Consider the following 23,268-nt stretch of genomic DNA (forward strand, 5'->3'; position numbering starts at 1 on the left):
AATCTCTTTTATATAGGTCTTAGTGGTCCCCTAATACTGTATCTGAAGTCTCTTTTATATAGACCTTAGTGGTCCCCTAATACTGTATCTGAAATCTCTTTTATATAGACCTTAGTGGTCCCCTAATACTGTATCTGAAATCTCTTTTATATAGGCCTTAGTGGTCCCCTAATACTGTATCTGAAGTCTCTTTTATATAGACCTTAGTGATCCCCTAATACTGTGTCTGAAGTCTCTTTTATATAGGCCTTAGTGGTCCTCTAATACTGTATCTGAAGTCTCTTTTATATAGACCTTAGTGGTCCCCTAATACTGTATCTGAAATCTCTTTTATATAGACCTTAGTGGTCCCCTAATACTGTATCTGAAGTCTCTTTTATATAGACCTTAGTGGTCCCCTAATACTGTATCTGAAATCTCTTTTATATAGACCTTAGTGGTCCCCTAATACTGTATCTGAAGTCTCTTTTATATAGACCTTAGTGGTCCCCTAATACTGTATCTGAAATCTCTTTTATATAGGCCTTAGTGGTCCCCTAATACTGTATCTGAAGTCTCTTTTATATAGACCTTAGTGATCCCCTAATACTGTGTCTGAAGTCTCTTTTATATAGGCCTTAGTGGTCCTCTAATACTGTATCTGAAGTCTCTTTTATATAGACCTTAGTGGTCCTCTAATACTGTATCTGAAGTCTCTTTCCCGAAATTCAGCCTTGGTGCAGAATTACAGCCACTAGCAGTCCCACAATGAGCTTTCCTTAGGATGTGCCATTTCTGTGTCTGTAGCTTTTGAGGAGGAGAGAGGGGGGGCAAGGTGGAGGGTGGGGGTGTGGCCTTGACCAACTGCCATGCTTCGCTTGTTTGCAAGCCATGCTGTCTCTCTCTTTCTCATAGACGGGCCAATTTCAAAAGCAGAGAAAGGGGAGGTAACCTTTCTCCTTATGACGTCATAAAGGGAAGATTCCAGATCGGCCCATCTGAGCTTTCATTTTCTCAAGGCAGAGCAGGATACCCAGGGCTTGGTTTACACCTATCACCATTTCTAGCCACTGGGGGACCATAGGCAGGCTGGGGGAACTCATATTAATGTTAAAAAACCTCATGAAGTGAAATTTTCATGCCATGGGAGCTTTAAACTGATGCTACTTTTTTGAAGATGAACTTAATGTTTGGTAGACAGGGTTGGGGACTAAGAGATAAAAGGGAGCTAGAATAGAGGGAGGGAAAGGTAAGAGAGATAAAGAAAACGGATCTGTTGCATGGCCATCTGGCCTGGTGGGCGAAAAAAAAACAGAACAAAACAGAAGAGTTTAATCTCCACAACGTTATTCTCGTCTCCCTTCCCCACACTCTCCCTCTGGCTCTTTCCATTTTTCTTCCCCTCATCTCTCTCCTGCAGGGTCAGAGTTCAGCTTGGAGATAAGGGAATTGAAACAGGATCCTCTCTGCCTCTCTGTCAGACTATCTGACTATACACTGCAGTGATCAGTCCCCTCTATCTGTCCCCCAGCACAGGTCTCTGTGATGAGCTTGAGCAGAAGTCATCTCTCTGGGCGCTTGTGTGTGTGTGTGTGTGTGTGTGTGTGTGTGTGTGGGTGTTGAGAGATGTTCTGTGTCTGAATTGGTGGAACCTCTGTTGCCCAGCTGTAATATTATCTGAGATTCCCAAGTGAGACACGCAAAGGCACACGCACACGCACAGGCACACACACACACACACACGCACACACACACACACACACACACACACACACACACACACACACACACACACACACACAGTCCTTGTTTTTCTATCTCTCTCTGTACTCCAACCTACGAGCTCCAGGGTAACAGCGCTCACTGTTATGTCTGTTCTGACTCCGCAAACGTGCTCCAGTCTAAATGAATGGACGTGTACACGGGCACAGAAACAGGCAGCTTAAGAATCTGTCATCTGGAGCAGCTATTTGGCTAATGAATTCCTCTATCACTGCACTTTTTACTGTACAGTAGAGTAATGAATGCTAGCGCTGTTCAGAGTAAAAAGGACATCTGAGGAGAAGACTCTCCTAATGTCATCTTGGCACGTCAACCAATTATCATGCTTTCTAGTGCAGACGCTGCGGCTGCTACCATGGCAACGACAAATAACCACATATTTCTTAGAAAGGAAAGCGTGACAAGCTAACTGACTGTTCCAGCTGGGATGCTCTCGGGATCGCTGCCATGAAACTTTTTTCGAGAGGTGGCCGCTCGCCCGCGAACGCTGACACAGCATCAGCTTACACTCGCGATTAGCGCCTTGCAGTGAAGCTGTGACTAATGGGCTATCAATGCTGGAGTGTGGTGTGCTTAGGCTGTTGCTTGCCACGCGTTGTCAGTTCAATTTTTACACTTTGTGTCCCTGTGAAGAGTTTTTCAACCGAGGTTGCAGGTAAGTGCTCCGTCTGCATCACGAGAGAATGAGACGATGCGTTCGCCAAAACAAAGCCTTCCCGTACACAGCACAGTCATCTGCTATGAATGTGTGTTTGGAGAAAAGATATGCATCAATAGACAAATTGATCCATAGCCAAAGGCTGACCGATGGGCCATGCTGAACGCTGTGATGCACAGATACCGAGCGAAAATGAGAAGATGAGATGCTGAGATTCTGCCTGTAAGCAAAGGATTATGGGGAGAGTGCGGCTGGTTGCTAAACAGAGAGAAAGCAAAAGAGCAGATGTGGTACGGCGGAGGAGAAACAGTGGCAGAGAGGGCCGAGGGATGAGAGACAGGTAACAGACAAAACACACAAGTGAGAGTGATCAACGGGACGTGAGAGCGGGGGAAAAAAAGATGTAACGATCAGCTGGACAAAAAGACATGAAAGACAGCTGGAGAGAGGAAAGGAGACATGACTGTGATTTTTCTGACGATCTTCAACAAAACATTTCAGAGTCCAACACAAATCGCTTTTCCTTTCCCCATCATTTCTTTTTTTCTTTCTCGGAACACACCAAAGCGACGAGAAGTAATACGTCTCCATAACAGCAGGCGGCGCTAATCTGTATTGTCGCCCAAAAATGCAAACCGGCAGCTGATTGGACGAACGCGTCACGTGGGTCTGGTTTCTCCGGAAATTCAAAGACAGACTCATGGCGGCTCGTTCAGAATACGATCTCGTATTGTACTAAAATAGTTTCTGAAAACATTTTAAGAGAGAAATAGGCCGTGCAGTTGCTGAATCTGTCTTCATTTCAGATCGACAAAGGTCAGTTTAAAAGATTTTCGTCAGATTTTGAGAGACTCTAGTCACGCTCATTCCGCTCTCCGTTTCCGGGTTAGCTCTCCACCAATCAGATGGGTTATTTGAGTCCGACTGCCGGCAGTGCCCGCCCTGTCAATTATACATGTCAAATCGACCAAATGAAGGCCGACAGCTCCTCCGACTGACGACGGCACGGAACACACCAAACAGACTCGAGTCACCGACCTCGCCAGACTGTCCGACGGCCGATTATCGGCTTGGTGTGTCTCAGGCTTTAAAGTTGCAAATTATTTTTCTCCCCACCGAACTAGCTGTTGGACGTCCTGCGTTACGTTTGTTTTGTGAATGGAGAAGGCTGAATTATTCATGCTATCGCTAATAGCTTAAATGAGAGATTCAGAAGTAAATTCAAGTTTGATTTCCTGCGGCGTTCCCTGGGCTTGGCGGCAAAGAAAAGAAAAACAGAAATGTGAAATGAGCAAGACATAGGCCTACTTTTGCAAGACGGATGTGAAAAAGCACACTTGTCAAATGCGTGAATGCAAAGGGTGCAAACAGTGTATCAGTACATGTGCACAATAGTTAGTATTGTATACTGACTGTATGGTTCCTGGGCTTATATACTAAGTCTAGTTTGGATGGGTTATTATTTGGTTTGATATAGATAGACGGAAACGAAGAAGATAGCTGGAAAAGAAAAAAAATGTGTAAATGTGTGTGTGTATGCATGTATGTGTGCATCTGTGTCTATGTGTATGCATGTGTTTATGTGAGTGTAGGTAGATAGCTATACGGTGTATAAATAAGTGAAGCATCAAACTGTTTTGTATTTAACTAAAGGATAAAAATAGAAAAAGGGGGTAGGACCAGAAAAGTTTTTTTTAATTTCTTCCTACTCCTTTTTGAACATGGGAATTTCTTATTTGAATCACTTACAATAATTTTGGAAGATTGTGCTGAGATGTACATGTTCTTATTTATCATGTTCTTGTTATTTTAATTGTATTATATATATAATTGTATTATATATAGATTAGTGCTGTCAAACGATTAAAATATTTAATCGCAATTAATCCCACATTTTTATCTATTCTAAATGTCCCTTTGATTTCTTTTTGTCCCATTATGCTTTTCTCATTTTAATGCTTTTATCAACATGGGAAAGTGGATCGGCCTGGCTTTGACGAGGGGGAGAGAATTGGCATCAGCTGTGTGCTTGGCCATCAAGTGGTATTTCAGACTGGATGTGCTGCGATGATAGCTCAGTTCACAACGACAAAACACACAGATCACTTTTGTCTTGTCAATGGAACCATTTGGCAACTTTTTAAAAGTAAACTTTCCATTCAGAATCTTATTGGCATCCATTTCGGCGTCTCGCGCTCACCATCCACTCAAAATGTATTGTTAGCCTACTACTCTTTGGCCGGCTCACAAGCCCAAACAAGTGTGTGCGGTGTGTCTGTTGTTTTGTTTCCGGTCTAGCTACATCCGGTGTGGTGTTGTAGTTTTTCTAACGTTACTAGTTGTTGCAACAGCATGTGAAAAAAACTACAAAGTTTGCTATGCCAAAAAGAACGTTAATCTCGCGGTAAAAAAATTGACGCCGTTAAAATGGGTTTGCATTGCAGCACTAATATATATATATATATATATATATATATATATATATATATTAGGGCTGTCAATCGATTAAAAAAATTAATCTAATTAATTACAGACTCTGTGATTAATTAATCGAAATTAATCGCATATATAATTAACGGTGCCTGAACCGATACTTTTTAAGAAAGTAAAAAAAGAAAAGAAAACAAAGGGTACTAAACAACAGTTGGTGACATTAAAGAACGGCTTGTTTATTGCTAAGGCCATATGGTCAAAATTAAATGATTTAATAATAATGTATAACAATAACAATAACTTATTTCACTAGTAAATTGCTGTTGAACGACAAAAACAACCACCAAGGACATTTACAATAACTTCAAATGCACCACGAAGCTGTAGTTTACCAGTTTCATTGAACGCACCGTCTGCTGCAGATTGTTACATCCCGCTGTTGAGTCACAGTCCTCTACAGTAAAACACAGTCAAACTTTACACCGTTCAGTGTTAGCTGTCAGCATTGTAACCGTGTTTAATCCAGCTACTAGCTAGCGGTAGGCTAACGTTAGCTGCTGTCGAGTGTAGTGTTAACTAGCTAGCGGTAGGCTAACGTTAGCTGATGTCGAGTATAGTGTTAACTAGCTAGCGGTAGGCTAACGCTAGCTGCTGTCGAGTATAGTATTAACTACCGTCACATGCAGCGGTGTTTGTGTTGCCTGTATCGTCTGTTTCAGAGCATCAGAGAGAAGAGCAGACATATCAGTGGCACCAGATTTCGGTAGCCAGGGTTGGCAGGAAGAATGATCCAGGCAGCACATTCTCGTCTCCCTCCTTCATTTTACAGTCGAATGGTGGTTAGAACGGCTCCGGGTCAAACGTCAATATGGAATAGATTAATCTGCGTTAATCTGCGTTATTTTTTTTAACGCGTTATTTTTTCTCAGATTAATTAATCGAAATTAACGCGTTATTTTGACAGCCCTAATATATATATATATATATATATATATATATACATTTTTATATGTTCAAAATAAACTACAAAAATATGCACAAAAACACTTGTTTACCTACATGACTTGTATTCACTGAGTACAATAAATTGCTTCCATTTTGACTAAACCTATCCAAAAAGTCAAGGAAACCAGCAAATAAAGCATCATCTCGAGTTGTCATTGATTGTGTGTTGTGGTTGTGTACTTACAGAGTAGGACGAGCAGGAGTGTCGCGAGCAGCACGAGAAGACAGGCGCGGTGGGAGTGGGCGGAGCTGCAGTGCATCTTGTTCTTCTTACAGACGCACACTTGAACTTTGACCTCTGTGTTGTTGGACAAAGGGGGCACCCCTGAGTCAGTGATGAGCAATGGGAGCTGGTAGTTGGCTTTCTTCAGACTGTGCAAAAGCATGATTTGGGAGTGTGTGGCTGTAGGGGACACACAGAGGAAGAAGGAGGTCAATAATAAATAAAATAATAAATCACCCATTCCGCTGTGTTGTGTCCATCCATTTTGCATTCGACCGCTGCCCACTTTGCAAAGCAAAGAAGTAAATATGTGTATCATAACACAAAACTTATATGCCTCAAGCCATTCGTGACAATCAAAGTGCAAAAATTGGCACCACTCACGTTGCGTAAGATTGTTACAATCTGTTGCATCACACTTTCAACTTCCTTAAGAGACACAAAAGAAAAGACAGGGGGCTGTTCACTTCATGCTGAAATGTGCCACGATATGCAAAGCTGCAAATTTTACTTGTCTGCCCCGGCTGTTAACTCCAAGTAAGGTGACTTTTAGTTTTGCATTTAATTAGAAAATGTACATTGTCCAACTGTGTGCTCAAAACAATGTCACAAGGCAGCGGTAAACATTTCAGAAATGCAGAGGCCCTGTGTAGCACCCAATATTACAATTATTTCCTGAAAATGTGATAACGCCTGAAAATGTAATAAAACACAATAATGTAATAACTTGACAAATAATGTCGAGACCGATATTGTAATAACATTTTTTTTCCGATAGAGTAATACCTTTCAGGTGGGTCATTCATCCCCCCCAAAAAAAATTCTCAGAAATATAAAGTGTGCAAGTACACAAAATTACTAACTAACGTTACTCAAGCGAGCAAGCGATGAAGGCAAAACAGTACAGTCAGACAGATTCCTCCACGGGTAGTTTAGTTTAAACACACTGTACATACTGTACATGTGTTGTGATCATGAAATTGTGCCAATCTGTTTATTCATTCATCATTTATCACGTTACACTTCAGGCACATGGTGACAACACATACAGATTGGTGACAAACAACGGAACGGAAAAACCAATGTTACATTTCTCAGTAAGGTGTTGTTCCACCACAAGCCTCCAGGGCAGCTTCAGTGTTTGAATTAAACAAAGGGCATGTAACGCGTTAATTAGGGAGCTTTAGAGACTTAGTTACCTCGGGGCAGAGCCAGGCTAGCTGTTTCCCCTGTTTGCCAGTTGTTTTATGCTAAGTTGGCTGCTGGTGGTACCTTCACATTTATCCTACAGACATAGAGTGATATCGACCTTCTTATATAACTCGAGGCAAGAAAGCCAATAAGTGCATTTCTCAAAATGTCGAACTATTTCTTTCATCTTTCACCCATCTGTATAATAAAACTGACTAACGTTATCATTTTAAAAGAAATAATTGAAAACAAAGTCTAGATTCAAAATTTCATTTACCTATAGGTTTAAGATTTGTCTGAAAATGTATATACGTATATAATGTAATTTTAAATGTCTCTATTAGTGTTCAAAAACCAATGTATAAACAATAAGTAGCAAGAAGGATTAAAAATAGTTGTTGCAATAACTTCAGTTATTACGCATTTGTAGAGATATATCCTGTCGAGGTATAACCACCAACTCTCCTATGGTTCCACACACACACACACACACACACACACACACACACACACACACACACACACACACACACACACACACACACACACACACACACAAGCACAGTGGCAGTCCATTTCACTGGGAGCGGGCTCTTTCTCTGCTGGCCCTATCTGTCTCTTGCAGCCGTGGTGATTGAGGAGTGTCTGTACCTCCCTCTCCCGCTGTCAGTCACAGCTAATACCTCTAGGCAGGTTTTAGCTCTGCTCTGTCACTCAAACACACACAGACAGCGCTGCTGGTCATGCAACCCCGAATCAATGTCTTGGTTGGTTGTCTGCCTATCCTCCTCCTCTCAGTCATCCTTGTATTATTTTACTCTTCATCCTTATCAAGGGGTCCGTATTAGTTAAGACCTACCTGCTTTCAGCATGGACTCATAGAAACACTGTGTGACAGGTTTTACAGTACAATTGTACTCAGGTGAATTGACCCTGGACTGTATTTGCGATGAAATTTACTTTTTGTTAAAACCTTTTTCCCTCTCAGCTCTCACCCATGTCATACCTTCTTTTTCTTCGTTTATTTTTATCCCTATCCCCAGGGTGCCTTTTGGCAATTCTGTGAGGGCTCAAAGCTCTTTTTGAAAAGAAACACAGTGAGGGCGCAATAACAGAAAAGAAAAAAAGTGACTCGTATCCACTGATAGAACGAGCTGTGGTGTGTTCTATTAAGGTTGTTGTTAGTGAACAAATGTACGAAATATGTATTGATTGTTGTTAGTCAATAGTTGAAACAGTTTCTGTTATTGAACTCCATTGTTCTGCCTAAAACAGTTATTTTTATTTCAGGTTGCAGAGCATACAAATCTCTTTTCAAAATAAAATACTCACAGTTGACCCTGGTAACCTTCCATGTTTTATCTAGTCCGGGCTGTTTTCCCAGTTCTATCTTAAAGGGTGCAGCGTTGGGCGGCAGGTCCTTGTCCCGCCCCCCAACTATGGCCACATTCATATCATGGGCGTCTTCACACACTCGCGCTACCGATGGTACCACATAGGGGGCGTTGTCATTGTAGTCTTCCAGGTGAATGACCAATGAGCCGGTACCTGTGGCTGGAGGGCTGCCTGGAAACACACAAAGTATACAAATATTAGGAGAAGCAAAATACAAAAGTGTTGATTGATTTACTCGGCACAATTTAGTGCACTGCTGTAGGTCTGAATGCTCATCATTGTGTGAAGAATGTGAACAGTAAGGATCTGGGCAGATGTGAAAAGAGCAATAACGCAATGTGGCTGCAGTAAAACACGCTGTACTCATGATAATTCTAAAGTCAATTCTCCTTTAAGTGTTTTTTTATTCTGCCATGTCGAAATGTGTTCAGCTAAAATCCAAGACCTGATGCTTTTTAAAAATACAAATCCATTCATCCATCCTGCTCTTTTCTTCACACACCAACCCGATAATCGGCCGTTGGACAGTCTGGCGAGGTCAGTGACTCGAGTCTGTTCGGTGTGTTCCGTGCTGTCGTCCGTCGGGAAGCTGTCTGCCTTCATTTTGGCCGATTTGACAGGTTGAATCGGAGGGCGGGCAGTCAGACTCAATTACCAATCAGATTGGTGGAGTGCTAGGAATGACTAGCGGGATGAGCGATGAACGCCTCTCAAAATCTGACGAAAATCTTTAAAACTGACCTTTGTCGATCTGAAATGAAGACAGATTCAGCAACTGCATGGCCTATTTCTCGCTTAAAATGTTTTCAGAAACACCTTTCGGTGAACTATTTTCATAAAATACAAGATCGTATTCCGAATGAGCCGCCATTATGGTCGGCTGGAGAAACCAGACCCACGTGACGCGTTCCTCATTTCCGGTTTTCATTTTTTGGGCGACAATACAGATTAGCGCCGCCTGCTGTTATGGAGACGTATTACGTCTTGCGCACACGCAGAACGTATGCTCAAGTCGGCGTCGCTTCGGTGTGTTCCGAGGCACTTTTTGGACCTCGGGGAGACTGATCAGTCCGACTGCCTTTTCTGCCGACGGTCGGCTGTCGGGTTGGTGTGTCAGGGCCTTAATTCGACCCACATCGAAACACAAACGTGTCATTTAAATGCCGGAAGAGTATGAATCACAGTGGCTCGTCTTTTTCAAGAGAACATTTTGACTTGGCCCGTGGCCGGCTTCTGTGTTCCTATGAGATTACACCTTATTGAAGGATGTTGGGTTAAAAAGCAGCTTGGCTCTTCTCTATTACTGCTCTCTGTTTTACGGCGATTAGAGTTTATTAAAAAAGTTTGCACGGCATCCACAACAGTTCCAGAGGTCAGTCAGCAATTAACACCTAAAGACAAGATCTGTAATTGGAAAATGGTGCTCCTCCACCTTTTCAAGGTAAAAAAAAATAATATTTGCAGACAATTTAGGGCAAAGAGAGAGAAGATAAAAAAACAAGTCAAGATATATGTGCAATAAATGTCAAGTGACAATGGAATAAAACCCACTCTGGGTTTTTTATGGTGCTGTTAGAGCAAGCTGCATACATTAAGCAGGAAATGTTCCCACGGTGAAATGCTGATTAGGTGAAAATTGACTTTTTAGGACAAACTAATGAGGCAACATCCCTGGGATGTTTTAAAGTTAAAATATGACAAGACTTAGAAGAGAAAAATCTAGTCCAGTTTCGTAATAGTCAGGTTTGGTCAGAGCCTCATCATCTACAAAACATCTTTGTAATCAGATATGAACAAAATAAAGCTTTCTCATCCACTGAATTAAAATGTGGATTTACCACTCAAGTAGTTTTTAAAACAATGGGTTCCTAATTTCAGAAAGATAAGCTGGTGGTGCCGAAATTACAACAGTTTTACCAGCTATAGCTAAATAATAAAATAAATAGTTGACTTAAATAATGACTGAAAATGAGAACCTTGTAAAACAGGTCTTAAACTACATTTACAAGGGAGCTAGGCCATACTGATAGATATTTCCCACCTGCTAGAATGAGCTACTCAAATCTGACTACATTATAAGAGAGGTAATCTATTCTGATTATTATTTCCCACCTGCCTGAATGAGCTACCCTACATTACACTACATTTATAGAGGTAGTAGTCCATTCTGATGTACATTTCCTACCTGACAGAATGAGCTACCCTACTTTTAACTACATTTATAGAGGAGGTAGGGCATTCTGATAGACATTTTCTACCTGATAGAATAAGCTACCCTACTTTTTTTTTAAAGCTTTTTTGGGGGCATTTCAGCCTTTAATGAAAAGGACAGCTAGATATGAAAGGGGGGAGAGAGAGGGGGATGACATGCAGGAAAATCGTTTCAGGTCGAACTCAAACCCTGGACCTTCTGCGTCGAGGCATACACCTCTACATATGTGCGCCTGCTCTACCCACTGAGACAACCCAGCCACGCAAGCTACCCTACTTTAACTACATTTATAGAGGAAGTAGTCCATTCTGACAGATATTTCCCACCTGTTAGAATGAGCTTTCCTACTTTAACTATACATTTATAAGGTAGGTAGGCCATTCTGATAGATATTTCCACCTGACAGAATAAGCTACCTTACTCCAGACTACATTTATAGAGGAGGTAGGCATTTCTGATTTATATTTCCCACTTGACAGAATGAGCTACCCTACTTTAACTACATTTATAGAGAAAGTAGTCTATTCTGATATATATTTCCCACCTGACAGAGTGAGCGTCCCTACTGAAACTACATTTATAAGGGAGGTAGGCTATTCTGATTATTATGTCCCACCTGACAGAATGAGCTTGCCTACTTTAAACTATATTTATAGAGGAAGTAGGCCATTCTGATAGATATTTTCTACCTGATAGAATAAGATCCCTTACTTTAAACTACCTTTATAGATGAGGTAGTCCATTCTGATTGATATTTACTATGTGACAGAATGAGCTACCCTACTTTTAACTACATTTGTAGAGAAAGTAGTCTATTCTGATGGCTATTTCCTACCTGACAGAATAAGCTACCTTACTTTAGACTACATTTATAAAGGAGGTAGTCCTTTCTGATAGATTTCCTACATAATAAAATGGCCTATCCTACTTTAAACTACATTCATAGAGGAAGTAGGCCAGTCTGATAATTTCCTACCTGACAGAATGAGCTGCCCTACTTTGAAGAGGCACTTGACTGCGACATAATATTGTGCTAAAACGAATGCGGCTAAAGCGACATATCCTAGACAAAATGTCAGCATCATCACCAGCTGATGATCCATGGAGAGGACAGAGATCAAGAAGTATTTCTTGTATTACACTGTAGAGCTAGTTAGTCTTAGAATGAAGAAAAATGTAAGATCAGACTGGTCATTCTAACTTGACTTTGACTCCCTACTTAACTTACATACCTATACAACAGTATGTTTTCCCTTTTAACAATACAAGAGCAAAGTATTTTAGGATAAGATCTAACCAATGTGTTTGACATCGCCACATGACAACGTGGACGCCACGGTCACGTGTTATGGTCACATGTTTAAAACAGCCACAGAACAGAACAAAACAGAATGGTCCTTTATGTCATTCTGTCGTTTAGGTATGAGGATGTGTTGGGAGAAATCCAAAGCTCGACAGGTCAAACGTGTCTAGCTAAGGTTGCTAAGATATGATTAGCCAATCTCTGTTCAGGGGAGGGTTTTAAGGAACAGTCAACTGGATGCCTGAATGAATGCTGCTGTAATACAATTAGGAACTGATAATATCTTTTGACACTTTGCGTCTTTACATTGACCCAAGCACTGGTTTTCAAAATGTCTTTCATTTGGATGCCATATACACAAAGTATTGTTGTAAACATGCACTGCAATAGAGTTATCCCCACATAATGCAAGTCCTCTCTCTGTATATGTGCAGGAACTGCTTACCTTGGAAAATACCCCAGGCTACATAACAGAAATGTCAAATACATTTCTCATCTCCATGCTGAGGCTTTTTATTCACCCACACAGAACCTCTTAAACAGAAGCAACATAAAGTGCTGCCCAGGCTGCTGAATCCCTCTGGCAGAGCAGTAGAGGCAAGCATCCAAGTGCTAAATATTTACTATTTATGTAAATGCATCAACGTACTGTATGTCAAGTGTAGTGGAAACCTTAAAGGCATGAGTAGGGGCTGATTTTCAAAGATAATGCCAGTTATCCAACTTTATATATACCCTTAGAGACACTTATCCAGAAGTTGTAGTTGGGTGTATAATATAACAACAAGATTTTCATTCAGAACAGAAGACACAAGAGAAAAAAAAAGATGGATGGCAGGAGCAGACTGTCACCTGCAGCGAAAACATTTTCGCTGCTTTATATCAATCTGCAGAGAAATGTATATAGTATATAATATAATAATATAATCATCAAGATCTGTTTGTTTACTATGCTCAAAACTTTAATTCCATCCTCAGCAGTACAGCCATCAGAAGATTGGGATTGGCAGAGATAGGGAGAAATCAAATTTAATGGTAGCGAGTTTGGTACTCCTACTGTATAATAAACGTGAAATGACTGCTATCTCTGCACTTGTCTGTACTCAGTCAAGGAATGAAACAAAAGAGCAAACAGCCCGTACTGTTGATAAGTACGACTGTGACAATATCAGAAGCAGATCAAGAGCAGAGAGGAATTACTTTAGCAAGAGCGGACGGAAAATGTGTTGAAAAGCAAATCAAAGACAGTAGCTCTTCAGGCGAGACCTTAGATAATCTATTATCACTCGAGACGTGAGACCAAGAGAGAGAGGATGGGGCTCGGATCCCCCCCGTCAGTGAAAAGATGCAAATTTCAACCAATTTGTAGTGGGAGAGGCCGTCTTCTGTGCTTGGCTAGCTTTAAATGAAGCTGTTTGTCTTCCTAAATGAATACTCCTCACACCTAATCACTCTAATTCTCTGCTCGACTCTTCTCCAACTCCTCCTTATCTCCATTGCATCATGCCTATGTCATCATCAGCCTGCCACGGCATCAATGGAGCTTGTCTGCTGGCCTCTACTTCACACCGCTTTGTCACTAAAGTTCTCATTGAACACGCCGCAAGTTTCTAAAGGAGATCTTTGCCGCTACAACACGTCTACCCAGCTCTGCGTGCTAGGCACTTAGTACATACAAAGTGAAGTAGTTAAAGAAAGAAGGGACATGGGAGGATTTGCTGTGATAATTTTCAGGGTGATGAAAACGTGTAAAAGAACCCTGCGCCCTCATTATCTTGTTGGAGTTGTTTAGTGTGAAAAATGTATTTGTGACATTAAGCTATCAAACTGTGTTATTAAGAGAGGTTTCAACCTCCATGTATACATTTCGGTTACACTTTACTCAAAGGTATCTACATAAGAGTGACATGACACTGTCATGAACGTGTCATAAACATTATAAACAAGTCATAAATGTTTATGACATCTTTTAGTAAGTGTCATTTGATTTTTGTCATGACAAGTTATGGTTATGGTTAGGGTTAGGGTTAGGTTTCATGTGTCATGACTGTGTCAGGGTTGGTGTGTCAGAGCCTCAAAAGTCCTAACTCCGTCCTAAATAATAATAAATAAATGTACTTAATGTATTAAAAGTAAAAGTACTCAATGCAGAAAAATCCTCCCATTTTAGAAACTGAAAACAATCCAAACAGTTATGGGTTTAATCGGCTAATCATTTCAGCTGGACTTGTAGGCCGTTACATTGTTGGGTAGTTTAATTTATAATAAAATATCATATTATATAAACTACATGTGTTTTGTAAAGTAACTAGTAACTAAAAGCTGTCAGATGAATGTAGTGGAGTAAAAAGTACAATATTTCTCTCTGAGATGTAGTGGAGTAGAAGTAGAAAGTGGCATGAAAAGTACCTCAAATTTGTAGTTAAGTACAGTAAGTAAATGTACTTAGTTACATTGCACCACTGTATGTACAGTACTATGCAGTAGCTCACACAGAGGGGGACCTGGGGATACTTCTCTGTGGGTTAATCACTGAGCAACCCCTCCCACACACAATGTCATGTGATCCTGTTTTTAAATATAAAAAATATTGATTATAGCACCTTTAGTAACGATGCCCTATTAATTATATTTTAAACAATGAACTTTTGATGGTGATGAAGATACACGATAAAGAGATTTGGGGCAGCTGGAAACTTACTTTATTTCTGCTCACTTATGATAAATTAAAAAGTCATCATCTCACTCATAAGGCGTTGTGCTTCCAGACTACTGACAAAATACTGAAACATTTAAAACTCCAGGCAACTAATGAAATCTAATCCCATTTTGAAGTGATTTGTTAAAGAACACATATATATGAGCTGGTACTGTATCACAGGGGATCTACATAATGTCCACTTGAAAACACTATTTATTTCTGGATATAATAAAACCATTATGAAAGTACTCCATGCAGATAATCCAAGGACCATAGTCGGGGTGAAAGTGGATATAATTTCCACATGGGGCCCTATCTTGCACCAGGTGCAGCGCAGCGCAAAGCCCGACACAAGTGTCTCTGCTAGTTTAAGACAGATGCAATTGTCAATTTCCCATCCAGCGCCTGCGCCTTTTTGTTCTGCTAACGAAAAGGTTGGCTAATATCATGAGGCCGTTTGGTTTCACTTGGGGACTGGCTGAATGTTGATGATTCTAACTAAGAGTAAACCTTGGGTCCTATCCTGCACCCGGCGCAGCGCAAAGCCCAACGCAAGTGTCTTTGCTAGTTTAAGACCGACACAGTTGTCAATTTCCCGTCCAGCGCCCGCGTCGTTTAAATAACAAATGCACCTGCACCCATCTTTGCGCCCATGGGCGTGCTGGTCTTACAGGGAGGTGTGTTCAAGTGAATTCTTGGAGTATTGTTATCTTGAGGCAGCGGGAAGTGATCGCGCCATTGACCAACAAAAACCTGGTCTAAAGTCAATAACGCAGCATTTCATTGTTATTTTAACAGCAAATTAGTAAAATGCGCCTAGGAAGCACAGCAGCACACAAACATGCAAAAGATTACAAATAAAAATATTACGGTGCAAATCCACCATCATAATAGCAATGCGCCAAGGTCCAAACGTGCCTGGCTTTTAAAGGGAATGGGAGATGACACTCTGATTGGTTTATTGCATGTTACGCCCAAAACACACCTACAAATTAATGAAGACACTAAGTACAACCCTTTAAACCATGAGCCCAGCGCACAGCCCCTTTTTTCCGCCGTTAAACTAGCAAAAGTGGATTTGGACACGCCCTAAACGCACCTGCGCCAGGCGCTTCACGCCGTGCACTTAGATCGCTAAAATAGGGCCCATGATGTGTTTTACAGACAAATAAGTTGTTCTATTGGAACATTTAAATTAATATTACAGTGGGAATGCAGAATGAATGCAGCAAAACATGTACTTCGAGGAATTTCTGCCAGTGCCAACTTCATCACCTCCAACATCTTAACTTTAGGCGTTGCCCTCCTGCTCCTTCTCCATCGTCCACCACTACTCCCGACACCTCCACCTGCCCGCGGCTGGCAGTTAGACAGCCCTGTTATTCTCCCGTCTGCCCACAGATGAGAGGAGCAAGCAGACTGATTGACTCCTGGGGCAGTCGGGGCTAATCCACAGCTACAGGCTGAAACTGAAATTTCTTTCTCTCTCTTCCCTGCTTTCTCTTTATATCTCTCTATCTACCCCCCAGATACTCTTTTGCTCCCTATGCTTTGCCTTCAGGCCAATGCTCTCTTTATGTCTGACTGTCACTTTCTGCTGTTATTGCTTTCTTTTTCGTTTTTTTGTTGTTTTTTTCTCCCCACCGTTGTAGAAGAGGAGGGAAAGGCAGGGTTGTGACCGGCAGCGGTTTGAAAATGTACCAATTTCTGCCACAGCATGGCATGGTGAGCATAAAATCCATGATCTGTTTGCACTTGGTCTTTCCACTTGGGGTGGGGGGGGAGGGGGAGGGGGGGGGGGAGGTGTTGTAGCAGTGCAGTTTTATAAGAGGAGGTGAGTGGGAAAAGTACAGCCAGTTCCATTTTTTATTATTGGCAAAGTCATACATTTGATCAGTTTTTCTTACTGTGAAATAAGTCTGGCAAGCATAGGGCAAGTGCTCTAGCAAAGAGTAAATTCACAGGATAAAAAAAATAATAATAATAAAAACTCACTTGTAGAGTTTGTCACCAAGGACAAAACTGAAACAAGACTATTCTTATCTGGCTACATTTTTTTTTCTCATTAGAACAACCATTAAACACCAGGGCAGTCTAGGTACAAACAACCAGTGGATGATGCCCTTGGCTGGAAATATTCAGCATTGTTATTACTATGATTATTTTCTTCGGCCACATACAAGTGGATGATGAAGGAAAATGAAATAACAACAAGCAGGGGCTAGAGGAAGCCGGGAACAGGGCTATCGCGTATGAGGAATGGCTCATTGGAAAATGTCACAATACATCATGCTGCAGCAAAACAATCGGGAAGACTAATTCACAGGTGGACTATAGCAAGGTAATAGAGGAGAAAGAGACCAAATAAATGAGAAAAGGAGGAGGTGGACACGGGAGGAGAGGAGCTTTGAAGGGGAGTGATTTTGAAAATTATACGATTATATTAAGTGTCTGCCATGCCAGAAAAATGTGACTGTAATCTAGTTAAATCTATTCCGCCTCACTTCAGTGTCTGCTAGCAAAACAGAAAATACCTTACTCTTTATCACGACCTGGAGATACAGTAACAGCACTATACTGAGCCATCCCATTTCTCTTCATTTACTGAAACAGCTTCCTGACTCCATTCTTGTTTAAACTGTTTTACGACTCGACACATCCAGCAGCAGTATGAGCCACAATGATCACACATTATGTTAAGTAATCTGTATACTATCACACTGGGGTACTTCTTCCTTTTTGTGTCTAAATGCTAGTCTGCTGGTGCAGCATTATTCGACCAGAAGAGGAATCAAGGCACAGACAATAAAAACAGCACACAGTAAAAAGCCAAACACACGAAACACAAAACCAAGAAACACTTATCAAAACTTATATACATGTATGCTCATATAGATAGAGAGATCGATATTTATTGTCCCATGAGGGAGATGTGTTTTCACAGCCAGTTTCATGCACATGACAATATACACCAACAAATACACCAACATATAAAAAAAATGTATATAGACACATAGAAACAACCACATTTACGGCAACGACACCAGATCTATACAAAGTCAGCGAGATAGTTTGTTCAGCAGTTGTATGGCAGAAGTGACAAAACGTCTGCCAAAGCGAGTCCTTCTACACCTCAGAGTCCTGTATCTGATATATACTGATTTGGTCAAGTCAAGTCAAGACAAGTCAATTTATTTATAGAGCACATTTAAAACCAACCTAGGCTGAACAAAGTGCTGTACAAAGTTATGTTATAAAAACAAAGGAAGACAATAAAAATATAGACACAATGAACATCATACAAACAACACACTTCTATACAAATGTCCCTAAACTAAATCATACGCCAAAGAATAAAAATGAGACTTAAAGATCTCGGCAGTGGTGGGCAGGTTGGCTCAGTTGGTAGAGCAGGCGACCATATACATAGAGGTTTATGCCTCGACGCAGAGGTCCAGGGTTCGAGTCCGACCTGTGACGATTTCCTGCATGTCTTCCCCCCCTCTCTCCCCTTTCTCACCTAACTGTCCTGTCCATTAAAGGCGGAAAAGCCCAAAAAGATAATCTTAAAAAAAAAAAAAAAGATCTCGGCAGTAGAGGAGGACCTAATATGAATGGGAAGTTTGTTCCAGAGTCTCGGGGCCACAACGGAGAAGACACAATCCCCTTTTGTTTTCATCCGGGACTGTGGAATAGCTAAAAGGAACTGATTAGACCATCTTAGGTTTCTGGAGGAGTGATGTAGGGTAAGGAGATCAGTAATATATAAATGGGCCGATCCACATAATGCCTTAAAAACAAGTAACATTACCTTAAAAATCGATTCTATATTTGACCGGTTACCAGTGAAGAGAAGCCAATATCGGGGAGATATGATGGTCACACTTTACTTGAAGGTATCTACATAAGAGTGACACGACACTGTCATGAACGTGTCATAAACATTATAAACAAGTCATACACGTTTATGACATAACACTAAGTGTCATTCGGTTTTGGTCATGACAAGTTATGGTTAGGGTTAGAGTTAGGGTTAGGGTTCATGTGTCATGACAGTGTCATTACAATGTCATGTCACTCTTATGTAGATACCTTCAAGTGAAGTGTTACCGATATGATCCCTCCTTCTGGTACCAGTCAACAATCTAGCAGCCGCATTCTGGACAAGCTGCAGGCATGATAAAGATGATTGGCAGATCCCAGAATACAAGGAATTGAAGTAGTCAATACGAGACGAAATAAGAGCATAAATAACAGTCTCCAAGTCCTTACGACAGAGGAAGGATTTTAGTTTAGCAATAGTCCTGAGATGAAAAAAGCTACGTTTGACAACAGAACTAATTTATAGTAATTTTACTGTATGTGTTTTAGATCAGGCAGCAGAAGGTAAACATGGCATAAGTAAAATTGGTAACACGTACAGTTTTGAGAAATGAAATTCTATGGAAGCATTCTAAAATATCTTGTTTTCTCTCTATCTTGTAAGATAGATCTTGTTTTTTTCCCTCGGAAGCAAAATAAGAAAGATAGGAATTGTTTGAAAAATTGTGTTTGGTTAATTTTAGCACAACTTTATCTTAAAGAAAATAAAACAACTTGCACCAAGATAAACATTACAAAGCCCTTGTGGATCTGACATGAAATACACTGGAGACTGGTTTAGCTTTGAATTTTTTAAGAGTGAATATTGATCACTCAAATATTGATGAAACCTCACAAGATAAGTGTATTTTATGAACTTTATTGGCGTTTTCTTCACTCTTTCAGTCCAAATGGTGTTAAATAGTCCAGTTAAAAGAAACTAAATACTAAAGGATAACAAAGTTTAGATTACAATAAATTACAAAGTGATAAAAACTCCTGATACTTTATGGATTGTAAATGTATTTTAATGGCAATCTCAGCATTTACAATCAAACCAGAGTCACACATGCCACTTCACGTTCCTCTAGTCAGTGCATTTCCTGGAATGAGCAGCTGCTTCCATCCTGTGCACTCTCTGTCATGCCGAAGAAAGCCGTTCATATCTGGTTTTGTGTTTTCCAGTTTCTCTCTATCTGTCTTGCCACGGTATAAGTCCCAGACCTTGTTAAAACTCCCTTCAGATAACCCACTTCATTCTGAGCCATCACTCATCAGTCTCCTCAGGGCTTCAGCAAACACTATCACATGACACCATGCTAATCTGATTGGCTGATCAGAACTGTAAATGAAACCAGCCAGAGACAATTACAATAGGCACAAGTCATTAAGAGAGATGACTTCGGGGAGAGAAGCGGTGCTGGGGACAGGTGCATCGCTGCTAGTCTGGTAAATTACTTTCAGAATAGAGTTTGGGTTATCAGTTGCTAGGGGGGTAGAAGGCTTACACGGCAAGCTCTTTTTGAACTAATTAAACACCAAAATATTATTCCTTGGGAGATTTCTTGTTTTGGTCCACTTCCAGAGTAAAAACTTTGCTTCAGGATTTTTACTGTGATTGGCTGTTGGAGCAAAAACACAAGACCTCCAGTAAAATAGTAAGTTTGTTAAACTCACACTACTTAACAGCACTTAAAGGTCCCATGGCATGAAAATTTCACTTTATGAGGTTTTTTAACATTAATATGAGTTCCCCCAGCCTGCCTATGGTCCCCCAGAGGCTAGAAATGGTGATAGGTGTAAACCGAGCCCTGGGTATCCTGCTCACAGAGTTACGAATCCCACTATGGCCACGCCAAGACCCGCCCTACGAAACAGCTTGATTGGTTGGGGTTAGGCATTTCACCTCGAGTGGTTAAGGTTAGGATAGCCGATTTGTCAGGGGACAGGACCTGTACAAATCAGGTTAAGTTGCCTTGTGTAAGCATGTACGCCTGGCCAATAGTAGCTATTGAAGGGCGGGTCTTGGCGTGGCCATAGTGGGAGAAAAAATATCGCATCCTGCTCTGCCTTTGAGAAAATGAAAGCTCAGATGGGCCAATCTGGAATCTTCCCTGTATGACGTCATAAGGGGAAAGGTTAACTCCCCTTTCTCGGCTTTGCCCGCCCAGAGAATTTGGCCCGCCCATTAGAAAATGAGCTACGACCGCAAGCTGGTCAAGGCCACACCCCCACCCTCCACCTTGCCCCCCCTCTCTTCTCCTCTATAACATTTAAAGCTACAGACACAGAAATGGCACATCCTAAGGAAAGCTCGTTTTGGGACTGGCTCTAGTGGCTGTAATTCTGCACCAAGGCTGAATTTCGGGAAAGAGACTTCAGATACAGTATTAGGGGACCACTAAGGTCTATATGAAAGAGACTTCAGATACAGTATTAGGGGACCACTAAGGTCTATATAAAAGAGACTTCAGATACAGTATTAGGGGACCACTAAGGCCTATATAAAAGCATCCAAAAAGCAGCATGTCATAGGACCTTTAAGCAAGATCTAATGGCCTACTGGGCCAAACTGAAATTATAAAAGCTCCTTTTAAACAGTTTAGCCGTTTTGCTGTGCAAACAGCAATAAACCAAAGATTAGTTGCACATTCAATAATAATTAAAGGCCCTATACAGGCACCTGTTCTCCCCCTGCCTACACCTGTTCCCCATTCCCAGATTGTCTATAGGCCTTTTTCACAGCAGACATCAAGACAAATTGAAAGACAAAGCACACGTGTAAACGATAAAGATGAATGATGGCTGAATTCCATTTAGCTGCTTTGGTTTCAGGGTTCTGGTGTTGCGCATACTAGCCCATTTTCTCACTTTCATGGTTTACTGGGACCATTACAGTTGTTATTATGTTATAAGTTATGTTATTAGTGACAGCTGTGCTTTCCCTACTATCGCAAGTGGCGCTGGATACATCACAATTCCCTTAATTGCATCTGAGTTTCCCTCACTCTCGTCTGGTGCTTGGATCTAATCCCTCCCACTGAAGATGCAAGGAATCGAGAAAAAAAGCTTTTACAGAAATGAGATGTCCTTTCCTTTGAACCGTCATCCCAAGCGAAAGCCATTTTTGATAACCACAGCACAGCTGGATTAGTTGTCAGCTGGCTTTAACAGCTCTGTATCGACTTTTGATGGTTTGGAGTTTGTATTTTGCACATACTACACTGTCCAAATAATAAAAAAACCATTTGTATTTATACTGTTGCACGGATCTGTCAAACCAGTGTGTAAATGGACTTTACTGCTGTTAACACTGATCCACTATTTTTAACTAGATGGTGAATCAAAAAACAAATACAATCTATAATAAAATCTATATTATTAAAAGAGAAATAATACTCATGAGGTGGTTCTGTTATTTGTCTGTCCACTTCCATTTAAAACTTTGGTTTCAGAGCAGTCTGATCAGCTGCAGTTTCCAATCACTAACAAATTCCCAAAGCAGGGGTTGTTTGTTCTCGCTCGTCTCCTCCGGGATTCCCCCTCGGTCGGTAGAGTATTGGAACATTCTTCATTATGCGAGGTGCGATCAAATAAGGAAATTGGGATGTACTCAGTCTGCTGTGAAAAAGGCCCAAACAATTTGGCTGCCTTTGTGACCACATTTTCACCTGGCATTGACATCCAACTGACTGACATACCAACATTGCCATACCGCTTTCTTTGGCATCCAAGTTTGTTGAAGTCCGCCAGTCAGATAATGATTCAGATACGATACCAGGTGTTAATGGGGCTTTTGGATCATTGGCTTTGCCTGTTTGGATCTCAGATCTCCTGAACTTTGAATCTTGGAAATCATTAAACTTGGTTTTTAACTGAACCTGCATGCCTCTGACTCGGGCACTTGAGTCCATTGGCTGTTTTAGCCTACGAGCATGAGCCCTGACAGTTATTGGTACATTGACTTTGGTGACATCATGTAGTAAATCCCAACAGAGCTCCATCCAGCCTTAACCCGAGCAGAGGTCTAATCAGCCAGAGTGATTAAAGAAAAACACCTTTGCTTGGCCTTTAAAGCAACACCAAAGCACTTTTCCTCTTCGATCCCCCTACAGGTTGGAAGCGGAATTGTCCATTACCGCTGTCTCATTCGAACTACAGATCTCTGTCTCATTCGAACTACAGATCTGCTACCCGATATGGCAAACTTGCATAGTGCGGTTATAGCCGATAGAGGGCCGCAAAGCGAATGCAGAAGTGCCGTTCACCCTGTTACGAGTTGATGAACCACTGAAACGATTTTGGAAACATTATTTTAAGGTACAAAATAATCTTTGGTGTTGTTTAATAGTTCACTAAACAGTTCCTGAAATGTCTGTATACAAAATAAAATGTTGGATAAAATTTGGGATTTTATTATACAACAGAAGCAACCCAGACCTCAAAGTATCTACCAAATCAAGGATGATCAACTTACTATGATACTTATGTCCCATTCATGTGTGTAATTTTGTGTCAATTCTAA

General features: G+C 41.0%; 1 protein-coding gene across 2 annotated transcripts in view; it reads right to left on the reverse strand.

Annotated features, from left to right (window-relative positions):
* The window catches only part of cdh13 (cadherin 13, H-cadherin (heart)), a 413,558-nt gene that overhangs the window by 16,019 nt on the left and 374,271 nt on the right, over positions 1 to 23,268 (reverse strand). For both annotated transcript variants that reach the window (XM_036002865.1, XM_036002866.1), the window contains exons 13-14: positions 8,604 to 8,837; positions 6,042 to 6,260 (exon numbers count right to left, since the gene is read on the reverse strand). In XM_036002865.1, coding sequence (XP_035858758.1) covers positions 6,042 to 6,260; positions 8,604 to 8,837 — 453 coding nt within the window. The remainder of the gene's footprint in view (positions 1 to 6,041; positions 6,261 to 8,603; positions 8,838 to 23,268) is intronic.

Source organism: Sander lucioperca, chromosome 7 (genome assembly GCF_008315115.2).
Source record: "Sander lucioperca isolate FBNREF2018 chromosome 7, SLUC_FBN_1.2, whole genome shotgun sequence".
Classification (NCBI taxonomy): domain Eukaryota; kingdom Metazoa; phylum Chordata; class Actinopteri; order Perciformes; family Percidae; genus Sander; species Sander lucioperca.